The sequence below is a fragment of the Ctenopharyngodon idella genome, chromosome 10 (genome assembly GCF_019924925.1).
Source record: "Ctenopharyngodon idella isolate HZGC_01 chromosome 10, HZGC01, whole genome shotgun sequence".
NCBI lineage: Eukaryota > Metazoa > Chordata > Actinopteri > Cypriniformes > Xenocyprididae > Ctenopharyngodon > Ctenopharyngodon idella.
Window position 1 is genome coordinate 47,666,660 of NC_067229.1, and position 16,365 is coordinate 47,683,024.

The 16,365-nt window shown below is 36.4% G+C and overlaps 2 protein-coding genes across 2 annotated transcripts; one reads left to right on the plus strand and one right to left on the minus strand.

Annotated features, from left to right (window-relative positions):
• The first annotated feature begins 319 nt into the window (after positions 1-319).
• On the plus strand, positions 320-9,156 carry zgc:56235 (Voltage-dependent anion-selective channel protein 2-like). The gene is made up of 9 exons (XM_051909848.1): positions 320-443; positions 2,215-2,291; positions 2,379-2,428; positions 3,950-4,102; positions 4,472-4,524; positions 4,599-4,820; positions 5,683-5,833; positions 6,105-6,162; positions 7,433-9,156. Exons 2-9 carry the CDS (start codon positions 2,225-2,227, stop codon positions 7,522-7,524), a joined length of 846 nt encoding a protein of 281 aa, XP_051765808.1. The 5' UTR covers positions 320-443; positions 2,215-2,224; the 3' UTR covers positions 7,525-9,156.
• tor4aa (torsin family 4, member Aa) lies at positions 7,228-14,683 on the minus strand. Its single transcript, XM_051909847.1, has 2 exons — positions 14,517-14,683; positions 7,228-10,944 (listed from the first exon to the last, which is right to left on the minus strand). The coding sequence occupies exon 2, from the start codon at positions 10,942-10,944 to the stop codon at positions 9,733-9,735; it is 1,212 nt and encodes a 403-aa protein (XP_051765807.1). The 5' UTR covers positions 14,517-14,683; the 3' UTR covers positions 7,228-9,732.
• Between the last annotated feature and the right edge of the window lie 1,682 nt (positions 14,684-16,365).

Sequence of the window (16,365 nt, forward strand, 5' to 3'; positions counted from 1 at the left end):
ATGGAGCAGTGTTGTCTATGGCCATTCATTTTAACTGTAAACTACAACTTCTGCTTTCTCTCATTTGCCTTCATTTGGAGCTTTAATGCGTGAGTACACGAGAATAACAATAAACATGGCAAATGACAGCATGCAAAAACTCCAAACCAAGCAGTTCAAACCCCTTCAAAACTTAATCATGGTGACTAAACTTTCTGTCAAAATAGTTACTATATGCTATAATTTATTGTAGTTCGGTTGTAATTAAGGCTACACTAAACTTTTCATTTTATTTGTGTTAAAAAAGCATCACTTTTTTAGGCTTTACTGAGGACTTTTATTTGGAAATCTTTTCTGTGACGCCAGTGCGCATGCGCAGTTTGTCTCCTTCACTTTGTCCTGTAGCTGTTAGTGTCAAATCTGAAACACAGGACACTTAAACAGCAACAACAACAACATCCACGGTATGAATTTATCATCCGTTTTTCAACTAGATTACAACTTTAAACCATGCAGCTTTTAATATTATTGACCCAGTTAGTTGTGTGTATTGTTGTTATAGCAGCATGTGTTAGTTAATGAGAAACAGACACCAGCTCCTTTACACAATCTCACCCTAAAACACTTTTTCCTAGTCAGCTTTGTAGTTTTGTGCTGTTGTATATGTTAAAAAAAAAAAAAATCCTTTATAATTATTAAATGTGACGTTTGTGCCCTCTCTGTGCAAGGCTTTCTGCATATGATTAAGTCTTAAATGCTTGATTAGATTATCAAGCTCGAGACCACGCCCCCTCATGCATAAACATGCTGAGCGGTTTTCTTTGCCTCTCATGTGTCAGCAATGCACAAATGTTACTTTACTAATAGAGGAAGGCGTTTCAGTTGATTTACAACATGTATGTCCTGTGCAGTCAGCTTTGCTCTTCCTCATTTCAATGTCGATGTCACTAAATATGCCTACCTTACATAGACAGCATGTTTAATGCCCTAAAATGCTTCCTATAGGCCATGTTTGTTTCTACTGCAATTAAAAAACTGCATGATACATACTGGTAATCAAGTAAATAAAGCAGATAGATGCACAGTATGAAGGAGTCAGAATACTGGATGGCAAAGTTTTTTGCATATAATCAAGGTATAATTTTATGGTTGCCTTGCTAATTACAGTACTGGCATCTATTTATAATTCAGACTGAAATGTACAAAACTGCCATTTTTCAGAATTCAAAATTATGTTTTTAATATGTTTATAGAGTAAAGAGGACCTATAATACCCCTTTCCACAAGATGTGATATAAGTCTCTGGTATCCCCAGAATGCCTCTGTGTCTCAAAATACCCCACAGATCATTTATTATAGCTTGTCAAATTTGTCCCTATTTGGGTGTGAGCAAAAACACGCCGTTTTTGTGTGAGTCCCTTTAAATGCAAATGAGCTGCTGCTCCCGGCCCCCTTTCCAGAAGAGGGCGGAGCTTTAACAGCTCACGCTTCGGTCGCTCAACAACAACAAAGCTGGAGAATCTCACGCAGCCAAAATGAGGATTGTCAGTAACGGTGTTCAGTCTTACATTGTTCAAACCGGAGTCGACACTGATGGAGAGACTCAAGAAGAAGTTATGACTTTTAGAAGTTTCTGAATGGTTAGTGGATAAATTTATGTAGTTGCTGTGGAGTTGATTCAACTCATCCACTAGCATGTGCCGTCATGTTAATCTTTTGTGCAAATCCAGTGTTGAATTGACCCTCGTTTGTGAAGCAGTCCAGCGTAAAATGACGGCATGGCAACAACACTCTACTACAACAAATGTTTCTCTTCTCTAAAGCAGCCCAACATGGCCCCGCCCCCTTTGTTGCGTGTTCTCGGGGATGGGGTTTGTATTGAACTTTGAGCGTCGTAACTTTGCAGATGTTGTTTATGCTCAAACAGCAACATTACACACTAACTAAAGTTAAAAAATTCAAATCATAATCAAGGACCCCTTTAAATGGGTTGCAAGTCAGAATGCAATCATGCACAGGTTGTTTTAAAAGGTTAGAAAATAAACAACTACTACTAACTGCATTCACACTGTGGGTTTGGTTACTGATTATGCAGTTTTGTGGGTTTGCTCTATCTGCCGTTTGATCTCCTGTTTTTTATATTTGTGCCGTTTACCGACGACATGATGACACAACACCATGACATTTCAACATTGTATTTTGTTCAGATCCACTTATATTTTCCCTCTGGTTTAGATCAGATATAATGGCTGTTCCTCCTGCATACTCAGACCTGGGAAAAGCAGCCAAGGACATCTTCAGCAAGGGTTACGGTAAGAAAACTCACTCCGTCCCACAAAAGATGCTTTTGCTTTACAAGATGCATTCTACAGTAATTCATGTGTTTGTTTTGTTTGCAGGTTTTGGGATTGTTAAATTGGACCTCAAGACTAAATCTCAAAATGGAGTGGTGAGTTAGTTGTTGGTTAATTTATAGCACTAGTTTTTTTGATTATTTTCTTTAGTGTATTTTTAAGATATTTAGGTTTTTTATAATGTGACATTATTCTCATGACAATGAAGCAAATGTCATTACCATAATGCTTAATAGTCATTTTTATGTCTTTGATGCACCATTTAGGGAAATGCATGTAGATGGTAAGATTATTGTAGGAGCGTTTGAGTGATGTGGCAAGTTTGTCTAATGTGGTCATCATCATGACGCGTCATTTACCATACAGACGGAACTGCTTGAGTGTTTATCTTGATGTCAGTTATCTGTGGGTAACTATTTTCAGATCACGTGTGAGTTCCTTTTTTGAATTATTTCTTTCTGATTACTCAACCTACATCACTCTGAATCGAGTCACATCCCATCAGCCCTGTGTTTCTGGGTCACATTCGAAATAAACCTAATTCTGCCACATCACCAGCCATCTGCCATCCAGTAAAGTCATGAACCATCTGCTCACATGTTTCAGTGTAAAAGTCTACTGCCTTAATTCTTCATTTTATGTGTTTTTAATATTGTACCAATATAGACTTTCTGACCGATTCGTTTAGCTGATAATTACAGGGTTGTCGGTTATTGACAACTGATTAAAAATTACTTTTGGTAATTGATAAAAGGTTCAATAAAATAAAATATAAATATTAGATAAACTTAAAAGACTTAAACATATATTAGAAGTAAGTTTGAGTTGAACTACTAAGATTGCTAAAACTGAAATAAAATGTAAAAATAATTAAAGCTAAACTGAAATGAAAAATTAATTCTATAGAAATTAGTAAGTATATTAAATTAGTAAAACTTCAACTAAATTTAAAATGAAAATGGAAAAAATTATTTTATTTCAAAATATTACTAAATATTATAATAATATATAAATAATACTAAAATAATTTTTTTAATATATATATATTAATTAATATATATATATATATATATTTAGTGCTGTCAAATGATTGTTATTATGAACAATTTATTATGTATATAGAAATACACATGCATATTTATATTATATATAAATATAAATATTTTATATATAAATATAATATATTTTTGTTAAATATATACATGCATGTGTGTATTTCTATATACATAATAAATATACACAGTACACACACATATTATGTAAACAAACTTTTATTTTGGATGAATTCATTGTTTGACAGCACATATATATTTCACTACAGAATAAGGATAATTATATGTTAATTTTATCAGAAATAAAAACTATAATTTTACTAAATGAATAATGTCCAATGTTGTCCATCTATACTATTTTGTGTGTTTTCAGCAGTGAAATTACAAACTTTGGAAACTTCTGAGTCAGGCATCAGAACAATATGTAATGCTCAGCACATAAATGGGCAACCGTCTAGAACTTTTGTAACCTTTACCAATAAAAAATACAAATTATAGTTAATACTCATATGGTCACAGATACATGCCTAAATGTTTTTTCCTAATAATCTAATTCAACTGCAGGAGTTCAACACATCTGGATCCGCCAACACGGACACGGGAAAAGCCGGCGGGAGTTTGGAGACCAAGTATAAAATGAGTGATCTGGGATTGAGTTTGAACCAGAAGTGGAACACAGACAACATGCTCAGTACAGAAGTCTCTGTGGAAGACCAGGTCAGTAGAGCAAACTCTCGTCATGACCTTTGACCTCTTGGAGCTGCATAGGATATGATTAAAATGGTTCATTTGCAGGGTGTGCAAGTTAAGACATGTTCCTGAATTTACATCTATTGTTGATCCTGGAACAACATTCCTATCTGAAAATGTAATCCTATCCCTAAACCTAACCCTATCCATAACTGATCCCTAAAATCAGAGGGAAATAATAGGTGAATAACATGGATGTAGATGCGCTTAACCTAAACTTGACATAAACTGTAAACTTGTCCCTCCAATCTGACTGGTTGATTGGAATGTTGTACTTGGTGAAATCATGTTCACCGCATTGTCTTATGAACCCTGTATCTTTTGTTGTCTCCTCAGCTTGCGCAGGGGTTGAAAGTGGCCCTGGATACATCTTTTGTCCCAAACACAGGGTGAGTTGTTAGCGTCTGACGCATCGAGGCCGGTTTGATGATTTCGTTCTTTGACAGTATGATTTTCTCTTTAGTAAGAGGAGCGGTAAACTGAAGACTGGCTACAAGCGTGACTTTGTCAACATGAGCTGCGACATTGATTTTGAGGGTCCGGTCGTGCACTCTTCAGCGGTTCTGGGATATGAAGGCTGGCTCGCGGGCTACCAGATGGCGTTTGACACGGCCAAGTCCAAACTGGTGCAAAATCACTTCGCTCTGGGATACAAGACCGGAGACTTCCAGCTTCACACCAACGTGTAAGAATCAGGGAAAACTACACAGAAACAGCTGATTAGGGGTTTGAAAACTGATGTTTCTGACATATACTGATCACTACAGCAGATTTATTGACAATTGTCAATAATACAGTGAAATATTATTACTATATATATATATACACATACATATAGTGAAATATTACAATTTGAATGCTGAATTTTCAGCATTATTACTCCAGTCTTCAGTGTCACTGTTTATGAAATATTAATTATTAATGTTTTTGATTGATTATCAATGTTGAAAACCATTTTTGCTGCTTAGTATTTTTGTGGAAACCATGACACATTTTTTTCAGGATTCTTTGATGAATATAAAGTTCAAAAGAACAGCATTTATTTGAAATAGAAATATTTTGTAACAATATAAATGTCTTTATGGTCACTTTTGATCAATTTAATGTAGCATTGCTGAATAAAAATATTTATTGAACACATTTTTTTAATGGAAGTGTATCAGTTTCCACAAAAAATATGAAGCAGTACAACTGTTTTCAACATTGATAATAATCATAAATGTTTCTTGAGCAGCAAATCAGCATATTAGAATGATTTCTGAAGGATCATGTGACACTGAAGACTGGAGTAATGATGCTGATAATTCAGCTTTGATCACAGGAATAAATTACATTTTAACATATATTTACATTAAAAAAACAGTTATTTTAAATTGTAATAATATTTCACAATATTACCGTTTTTACTGTATTTTTCATCAAATAATTGCAGGCTTCATGAGCAGAATCTTAATTATTCAAAACTTTTGAACTAGTGTGTGTGGATAGATAGATAGTATATAAGGATGTTGTAGATATATTGCATGAACCGTGTCATGTGTCAGCAGTAATGATGGAGCTGAGTTCGGAGGATCGGTCTATCAGAAGGTGAATGATCAGCTGGAGACGGCCGTCACTTTGTCCTGGACTGCCGGCAGCAACAACACGCGCTTCGGAGTTGCTGCAAAGTACCAGCTAGATAAAGATGCCTCGTTGTCTGTAAGTTAATAATCTTTACACATGAACGCTTGGCCAGTGCATTGCAAGTGTGTGGTTCCGTTGCATATAGCAGTGGAGAATGCAAATGCACATGTGTGTTGCATTATGAATTGCGTTCTAACATTCTACAACAACACGTGAAGCTAGAAGCATCTGCATCCATGTACTTTAGGCCTAAATCTGCCTTTAAATAAAATGTAGAAGCTATATTACATTTTCAAAGCTTGGAATGACTGACCTGACGATGATTATTCATTATTTTCTATAACAGGCCAAAGTGAACAATTCCAGCCTGATTGGAGTTGGTTACACTCAGAGTCTTCGACCTGGTAATCATGTTATAATTACTGTTTATGATCTCTTCTACATTTCTACAGTATGCAGTATGTAAACTGGGCACAGTATGTCAATTTTCTGTATGCACCAAATACCCAGATGACATTTGGCAAAATGTTCAATATACAGCCACAGTGCAATGCAGTGTGAAGAATGAGCCATGTCTGTGAAGTTTCAGCTCAAAATACCCCACAGATCATTTATTATAGCTTGTCAAATTTACCCCTATTTGGGTGTGAGCAAAAACACGCCCTTTTTGTGTGTGTCCCTTTAAATGCAAATGAGCTGCTGCTCCCGGCCCCCTTTCCAGAAGAAGGCGGAGCTTTAACAGCTCACGCTTCGGTTGCTCAACAACAACAAAGCTGGAGAATCTCACGCAGCCAAAATGAGAATTGTCAGTAACGGTGTTCAGCCTTACATTGTTCAAACCGGAGTCAAAACTGATGGAGAGACTTACAACTTTTAGAATGAAACTGGACGTTTCTGAATGGTTAGTGGATAAATTTATGTAGTTGCTGTGGAGTTGATTCAACTCATCGACTAGCATGTGCCGTCATGTTAATCTTTTGTGCAAATCTAGCGTTGAATTGACCCTCGTTTGTGAAGCAGTCCGGCGTAAAATGACGGCAACAACACTCTACTACAACAACTCTTCCTCTTCTCTAAAGCAGCCCAACATGGCCTCACGCCCTTTGTTGTATGTTCTCGGGGGCGGGTTTATGTAAATTTTAAGGCTAGTGATGTCACCAACCCAGCAAGAAGCTCGTTGTAGTCCCTACCAGTCGTTTGTTGTAGTCCTTAAAAAGCGATTTCTGTAAAAGAAAATATCTCACTTTGCATTGAACTTTGAGCGTCGTAACTTTGCAGATGTTGTTTATGCTCAAACAGCAACATTACACATTAACAAATCAATAAAGTGAAATCATAATCAAGGACCCCTTTAATCAGTTGATCATACTGCTGGAAGTTGAGACAATATTACATGTAATTAAAATTGATTATGTTTCACTGAATTAAACATGCAACATAGTGAGATCATGTGAAAAATAGTCGCATACTACTGTTTAAAACATTTATTTTTGCATACTGCATACATTTTCACTAAAAAATAGTAAAAAAAACACTTAAAAATAGCAATATTTCATAAATGGTATGCAAATGCAGGACACTAATTTCATTTCATACTTGTTGTCACTAGCGTTTAAGTTGTTTAAGACATTTATTATCCCTTTAATGTCTCATATTCTCTTTCTCATTGTCAAGGGGTGAAACTCACTCTCTCGGCTCTCATCGATGGAAAAAACTTCAACACCGGCGGACACAAGGTTGGACTGGGTTTTGAGCTGGAAGCGTAGCTGCCGTAGTGCAAAAGACACTGAAGACGAGAGACCCAGTCCTCACAACCCTCCTGCATCACACACTAGCACCTGATGACTAACAACACTTAGCGGCATGTTGATGGTTTTTGCAAGTCTGTGGGAGTTGAGTGATTCTGATCTGATCTGATCTGGCCTTCTAAGGGAAATATTTGCCGGTCAGCAAATTTATTTAACGATGGTCGGATATTTACTGTAGACCACCTGCAGCAAACCAAAATACACAAGTAATGGTAGATTTGCAAGCATGGTAGAAACATTTGGAGTGTTTCTCTGGTGATGTCAGTGCATGCTAAGCACTTACATTTGTTTTATTGCGTTGTTGACTGAAGGTCAGAAAATGCATGATGGTAGTTGAGATTATTTCTCAGGATGCAGCATTAGAGTGACGCCGCACTTATAGAGCTTTAGGCGTAGACAGCTCACAGGAAACTGACAAGACAGCATGTGTATTTTTAGAGCTTGCAATACTTTCTTATCTTACACACTCATTGATGGTTAGAAAGCAACTCTTTACTGTGGGAAAAATCATGCTAGCAACCCACTTCAAATGTGTTCTGGTGTACAAAACAGCAATTTGATCATCAAGCACTTTATGGGTACAGGTATCAATGCGTTGTACATACCAACTGCTTTTACCACACATATATATATATATATATAGCACAAAAGTTTGGACACATTTCTATGTTTTTGAAAGAAGTCCTTTATGCTCATCAAGCCTGCATTTATTTGATCAAAAGTCTATTAGAATGACTTCTGAAGGATCATGTGACACTAAAGGGTGGAGTAATGGCTAATCAAAATTCAGCTTTGTATCACAGAAATAAATTATATTTTAAAGTATAATAAAATAGAAAACCATTAAGCCCAAAGTATAGTTAACTTTTTACGCGTATGCATTGATCAGCGTACAGTGCGTGTGACGCAAATCTCCCCCCAGGAAATCGAGTCCCCCCAGGAATCGGGTCTCCTTCAGGACCCCAAGTGATCCCATTGGTTCAACAGACTTTTAATGGGTAGTATTTTTAGCGCCTGATTATAATTCCTGCAAAAGTCACGTTATGATTTATATCATTTAAAATGTGTTATAATGACCTTTAATGTCTTTTAAATTACATGATTCATATATACTAGTATATAACTGAAGCTATAGGTTTTGAAATAAAGCATATCTCGTTCTTACTGGTTTTTTTTGTAGCTTTTGTACTAGCATGGCATACGTCTACCCGATTAGCCTGCTAGCTTAGCTTATATTATATTAGGTATGTTTTTTGTTTCCAACATCTGTTTCCAGTTTGTTTTATTATGCAATACAAAGGCATTCATTTTATATTTCAAGCATTTTGTTTGTGCACTTAATGTAATAAACATCATAGACTGTGCGCGTAAAAAAACAAAGTATACCCAGGGCTTTATTTTAAATTGTAAAAATATTTCACAATATTGCTGTTTTTCTGTATTTTTGATCAAAAATAGTAATGTGTCCACTTTTGATGGGTACTATATATATATATATATATATACATACACTAATTATACAATTATCTTGGTCTTTGTACCTCATTTTTCCAGTGGAAAATAAATTCTAATAAACAAAGAAAAATGTTGTGTTGTTTGTGTTATTTAGAGTTGTGCTTGTTTCGAGGACCTAATTCACAGTAAATGTATAAGGAAAAATACACCACAGTTCAAAAGTTTGGGGTCAGTTTTTTGTTTTTCTTTTAAAAGAAATTAATACTTTTAATCATTTCTGTTTCAAATAAATGCTGTTCATTTGAACTTTCATCAAAGAATCCTGACGATATCCAACGTATCACGGTTTGCATTTTATTTTTTTCCACAGTTTCCACAAAAGTATGAAGCAGCACACATTCAGCTTTGCCATCACAGGAATAAATTACATTATAAAATATATTTAAATAAAAAACAGTTATTTTAAATTGAAATACTATTTCACAATATTACTGTTTTACTGCATTTTTAATCACATAAATGCAGTACTAGTGAGCATAAGAGACTTCTTTCAAAACATTAAATACCGGCCCCAAACTTTTGACCAGTAGTGTATGAACAACAAAAGTTTTTTCACAAAGAACAAAATGTTGAATGTACAATAAAATGAAATCTCAAAGTCCAACCAATAACTTTTCCCTCACGTTGCCCATCTGCACGGCAGATTTGGTTTCAGAGAAGGTTCACTTTTGCCACAACCTGCCTGCATCCGGTGTGAGAAAACTCCCGTTCGCCAACTATATAGTATGATAGTTCTTCCGCAAGTCTTTCTACATGTGATCGATCCGGGTAGAATCCTTCCCTGGACATCTCTTCAAAAAAACAATCCATTACGTGGCTCTTCTCCAAAAGCATAAAGGGCAGGAACTCTGCTTCCAAAAATAGCATGTGGTATCTTTGAAGGTAACTGTGTAACCAAGGCGTCAGCTCCTGACTCAAGCTCAGACGGCCTAAGACGGCGACGCTGGAGTTGTGAAGGACAAACTTGGTGATATCTTCATGTCCCAGGTTACTGATGAGGATGTAGATGGCATTTAAGTATTCATTGTTGTTTTGGGGATGAATCAAGTCTCGCAACGTGTCCAGCAACTCCCTGGGCATGTGTTCCACTTCATCGAAGATGAAGACCGGTATCTTCTCCACTTCCTCAGCTTGTGTGACCATTTCCGAGATGTTAGAGTCCAGAGATTTGGTGCATTTTGGGATATCGTCGTCTGTTGGGCAATGGTGCAGCACAAAGTACTGCATCACCAGCTCCTCTCCAACAACTGAGCGGAAATGCTGAGCCAGTAATCGGCCAACGTGGCTCTTCCCAACTCCAGTAGGTCCGTGAAGCGACAACACCAAAGGTTTATTGTGTACATAAGTTGACAAATAATCATGTAAATGACCCAGAAGGCGCTCCGTCACTTCATGTTGGCCAAACACTTCCCTTTTAAGGGTCTTCTCCAGACCATCTAGATCATATTTGAGCACGTGGTCGTCCAAGTTCTCGATGGCGTTGTAAACCTGTAGAAAGACGATGATGCACAACAAGTACAGGCAGTTCTTTGCACGGCTGCTCTTTTTTGTGGGTACAGCTCTCAAATTGCTGTTCGGATACATGACCTTCCTCTTTTTCTTTCGCTTGCGTGGGGAAGTGGGTTTTCTGTTTAGAGTCTCGTCAACATTTTCAAATGTGAAATACTTTGGGCTGGTGGACCGTGGAGAAATGATGACCTGCGGCATCTCCAGACGCCGTTTCTTCATGGCCTGGTACTTCTGGCGAATGCGCACCATGGCGCGTACGCTTGAGGAGAACTGGGAGAAACTTCCCATGCCGTTTTCCTTCAGCTCTTTTGGCTGGTCCCCTTTCAGCCTGTCACTTGGATCTTGTTCTCCCATCTGTGGAAAGCAATGTGTGTTTGTGAGGATACTCATCAAGACAGGCATTTTGACATTATTTTGCGAGTCCATTCAAGCACAAACAGACGCGGAAGAGAACGGAATTCGTTGTTCAGATGCTGTCTGCGTGAAAACAGCGTGCGAGGTCCCAACTGAGTTCTCTTTCACGTCTTCTTGTGCTAGAATGGTTTAAAATCACTTGAATGTTTAAACTGACAGGACCTAAAACACGTTGTTAAACTTAGCAATTAATCTGAGAATCACATGCGTTTCAAACCGTATATATATATATATAAATATATATATATATATATTTATCTGTGTGTCTGTGTGTGTATATATATATATATATATATTCTCTTTTTGTATTCTAACACCTGCAAAATTGTTTGAAACTTGTTTGAAAACTTTTAGTTTGAAATGTTTGCTCAAAAAATGGCACAAAATAAATGAGTACAAATGATAAAAACGATGATATTTGAAATTAACCCAAACAAACACACCCCTCTGTTCAATGCTCCGCCACCAAAATGCATGAACACGCAATGCAAGAGTGGATGTCTCTTTATCATAGCTGAAGCGAAGCAAAGATCATACCCTTTCTTTTTTCCAGTGATATTCCTCTGAGCTTTTCTCTTTTGTAATGTCTCTCAGCAATCTCTCTTTCTACAGCAGCGGTGCCCAACCCTGTTGCTGGAGAACTACCTTTCTGCAAAGTTTAGCTCCAACCCTGATAAAACCTGAATCAGCTAATTAAGATCTCCAGGAGCACTTGATAATTACAGACAGGTGTGTTGAGCAGGGCTGGAGCTGAACTCTGCAGGAAGGTAGATCTCCAGGAACAGGGTTGGGCAACCCTGTTCTACAGTCTTCAAATCCCCTTCTTGCTCACTCTCTCTCCTCCCCCATCATAAGTGGACACGCCCCCTACTGCTGATTGGCCCACTCTATCTTCTCTCCCATCATGAGTGGACACGCCCCCTACTGCTGATTGGCTACAAGTGTGTTGTGCTGCTCAGCTCAATCCTCCTTCAACAGTGTTTCTCAGAAAACACTTACTGCACCTTTAAAAATAAAGGTTCTTTATCTGCACGGATGGTTCTATGAAGAACCTTTAACATCCATGAAACCTTCCTATTCCACAAAAGGTTCTTTATAGTGGAAAAAGGTAAAATATTTTTCACACTAACAAAAAAAAAAAAAGGTTCTTTGGGCAACCCAAAATGGTTCTTCTATGGCATTGCTGTAAAACCACCTTTTGGACCATTTTTAAGAGTGTTCTTGCATGTTTTATTTAGCACACTCACTTCAAAGTGAGCGCATTTGCTAAATGACCCTGAATAACTCTTTAGTACATGACTCATGTAGGGCCCTATGATTTCCGCAATGCGGAAAACGCGGACGGTATCGCGGAATCCAGTCATAAAAACGGAATTTAGTATATAATGCGGAATGTCACGGAATTTGTCAAATCAGGTCAGTACACTTAAATCGCGATATAGACTAGTGTCCGTGAATATTAAACCGCAAATAGACTATTTAAATTTGAATCCTGCATGTCTGTGTGCCTCTGAAATGAATGACGCGGAAGCGCGGTTCCATTTACCTAACACAAACACGCGCGCGCATGCATGCACGTACGCACGCACACTGAAGCACGTGCGACGCTCGCGGTGTTTTCATTCTCTGTCGCCTAACTATATGAGGAAATGAACGCACGAAATTCATCTCCAGAGCCGCTCTGAAAGTCACTTCGTCAGCATTTAACCACTTCGTTTGAGAAAACTATCGTCATTAACACAGAGAAACTCAAAGCTTTCGGCAACCCGTCAAAATAAAAGTTCGATATAACTTGACAGAAACATATTAGTGTTGTACAGTAGAATTTAGATAAATTAATTTAATAATAAATTATTAAAACTATCTAATCTCAGTTTTTCTTCCATGTTTTAATTTGAACAGTAAAGCTCTGTTGTGCAGCACATGTTTGACAAAAAAGTTTAATTTCATGATTAAAAGATAAATTAAATGGTATGTGTTCATTTGATTGCCGAAAAAAATAAAATACGGAACAGAATTTCTGAAAAAAAGAAAATATATATTTTTTTTAAATTGATAAATGTTGTTGTTTTTAAGAATTCAATTAATTAGACATGCTTTTTGATTATTAAAATGTAATTAAACCATTAAAATGGAATCCAGAAAAGTTAAAACAGAAAAAAGAATTTGGTAAAATTAAAACTAAAAATTAAAAAAATGTATTTTTTTGTTAAACTTTTAATAAATTGTTGGTAAATTGGATAAGTTTCATTGTTTCAATTAATTAGACATGCTTTTTGATTACTAAAATTTAATTCAAAAAATGGAATCCAGAAAAATTAAAACAGAATTTGGGAAAAAATAAAACGGATTTCATAGGGCCCTACTCATGTAAACTGTGTACATCATAAACTCTTCTTTGTGATGCATATTGCACATTTATTTTGGTGCATTTGACAGTTTACGTTTGCCACAAAACAGCCAGTGCTGAAAACAAGTATGGAGGCATGTGCATTCAAATAATGAACATCGAGAAGTCATTATAGACATGCATAATTAGATAAAAAAAAATATCTGTTGCAAGTTTTATTTCTGTTCCACTAACAGCACCAAAGTGCAAACGCAATCTGTTTTGGGGTTTTTTTCAGCAGCCTGACCAATTGAGTAGGAATTGGACGTTTCTGCTTCTTGCATGTTTTATTCGGTGTGCTCATCTCAAAGTGAGCGCATTTTCTATCCTCAATGACTCGGAATAACTAATTAGCATATGATGACTCATGCTGTAAACTGCACGCATCATAAACTCAACCTCTACTTTGAGATGCACCTTCAGTTTGGTGCATTTGACAGTTTGCATTTGCCCACAAAATAGCTAATGCAAGAATGAAGGCATGTTGCGACAACATCATTCACTATTTTCAAGCTGCCTGTAGGCTGAAAGTCTAGTGTTTACAACTATACACATGCAAATTATACTCCATTTAGACAAGTTTCATCTGCAACAAAAGAACAAAAGAGCTCAGTTTCAAGAAAAGCCATACTTGTATTGTCAAGTATCAAATGACAAAAAAAAAAAAAAATTCTTGCTCCTAAGAGACCTCTCTCATTTTCTCCCCCTACAATGAAATGTTTGCTTCAAAGAAAGAAATGACCTTGAATCTCTTGTGAAAGCTTCTCAAAAGGTATATTTAAACACAAACGGTTACATTCAACATTCCACACATTCTGCTTTTCCTTTACAATCCCTTCTGCTAAAGCAGATATGGTTTCCTTCCTGGAAATCCTTTTTTCACACACCCCTTTTTGGAGAACAAGGGTAATAAAAAGTGCCCCGTAGACATGAGTGTGCGTGAGCAGACTGCACGTCTCCCACCAGCTAGTTTTGCAAAGACCACTTAAATAAGGGAAGTTCAGTGAGACAAGACTGTTGCTTCAGCTGCAGTGTTTAAACTTCATCAGAAACTACAGCAAGACAAATGTAAAACTTGAGAAGGACAAACAGAGTATGCATCATACAAATGGAGTTGGCTTACCTTCAGCAAACACTCTGAATAACAGCTGGTGCGTGGTTATGAAATATCAAGCTCCTCTAGAAGCTTCACTGATGAGCAGAGGAGAGGAGAGGTGGCGACTTCCTCACAGCCAGAGAAACATTAACAGGCTTTTGTAGCTCCTCCTATCTGCAAACCACACCTCCATCACGCACAATCATATTACAGAGGAACAGACCTTCTCATGCACCTTTGTGGACTTAAAAATAGTTTGTTTGCATTTCATTGTACGTCATCTGATTCAGAGAAAGAAATTTGGGAATTGCAATACTGTTGGTGGAAAATCACAATTCAAGTAATTGAATCCAAAGATTGTGTACGCTTGCGTAAGCAGTTAAATATTTGTTTCATTGTGTGAATCACTGTGGAGGATTTGCTGAAGATTTGTGCTACATACACCAGCCCAGATGACTAAGTGACGTTATTGTGAGCTGCTGTAGGTGTCATCACGGCTGGGAGTTCACAGGGTGGAGTTTGAGCCGGCAGTTTAGAGTTATGGAGAATGTTACTCTCAATAGCTTCAGCTCCATATGCAAATAAAGTGACACTTTCACACCTCACACCATCATGGTGTGAAGACTTTATGAGAACTTTCACTGACACATATATCCGAGCATGTTGTGGTTTTTCACAGTAAGTCAAACAAAATGTTGTTCGGAATGTCTCTTTTATAGAAACAATTCATAACTGTTAGTTTTTTCAATACTAATATAATTATTTTTATAAGCATTTTTCAATACTTTCAGCATGTACTTCTGCATCCTATGTTGATGCTTAACTTTACAAACTTTAAACTTATGTTTAAATATATATACATATACATATATACATATATATATATATATATATATATATATATTCTTTATTTCTTTCTTTTACCAGAAATACTATAACAGAATTCTATATTATAATGAATTCACATTCTCTTGCATAATTGTATAGAATATAGATTATTTTGGCGCGCACACACACACACACACACACACACACACACACACACACACATATATATATATATATATATATATATATTATTGACTATTTTATTATGTCTTTTTATTTTATTATATATTATTATATTTTTTTCTTCACCAAGCTTTTTTTTTTCCCACACACACACACACACACTGTTTGTTTTTGTGAATTGCGGGGACTCTCCATAGGCGTAATGGTTTTTATACTGTACAAACCGTGTTTTCTATCCCCTACACTACCCCTACCCCTAAACCTACCCATCACAGGTAACTGTGCACATTTTTACTTTCTCAAAAAAACTCATTCTGTATGATTTATAAGCCTTTTGAAAAATGGGGACATGAGGTAATGTCCTCATATGTCACCCTCTCTTTGTAATACCTATGTCATACCCATGTCATTATACAAATTTGTATCCTGATATGTCACAAAAACATGCACACACACACACACACATTATAGACTATTTTATTATCTGTCTATTTATTTTATTATATATTATTATACTGTGTATTATACCAAGACAAATTCCTTATGCGTAAGCATACTTGCCAAGAAATCTCATTCTGGTTCTGAAAACATTATTACAACAAAATCATAAATATACCATGATATATGACACATTTAAAATTATATCATATTACCTTTATATTATTCACAAACAATGGCTGTGAATTATAAATTATCAATAGGCCTAATTATCTAAGGGCTTTTGTGTTATGAAACGATCCTCTTGCCCCCGGAAGTAAGACAGTAATTTATCTTTCGCTCTCATACATAGTCATAAATATACCATTATTTATAACACATTTAAAATGATATTACCATTATATTATTCACAAACCGTGTCTGTCCC

What these genes read in the sequence shown, in the direction of transcription:
- zgc:56235 (XM_051909848.1), top strand. Translation starts at nt 2,225, where the DNA reads ATGGCTGTTCCTCCTGCATACTCAGACCTGGGAAAAGCAGCCAAGGAC. An exon ending in AAGTCTCTGTGGAAGACCAG is followed by an intron (nt 4,103 to 4,471) that starts GTCAGTAGAGCA and finishes TTGTCTCCTCAG; the next exon opens with CTTGCGCAGGGGTTGAAAGT. An exon ending in TTCCAGCTTCACACCAACGT is followed by an intron (nt 4,821 to 5,682) that starts GTAAGAATCAGG and finishes ATGTGTCAGCAG; the next exon opens with TAATGATGGAGCTGAGTTCG.
- tor4aa (XM_051909847.1), bottom strand. Translation starts at nt 10,944, where the DNA reads ATGGGAGAACAAGATCCAAGTGACAGGCTGAAAGGGGACCAGCCAAAA.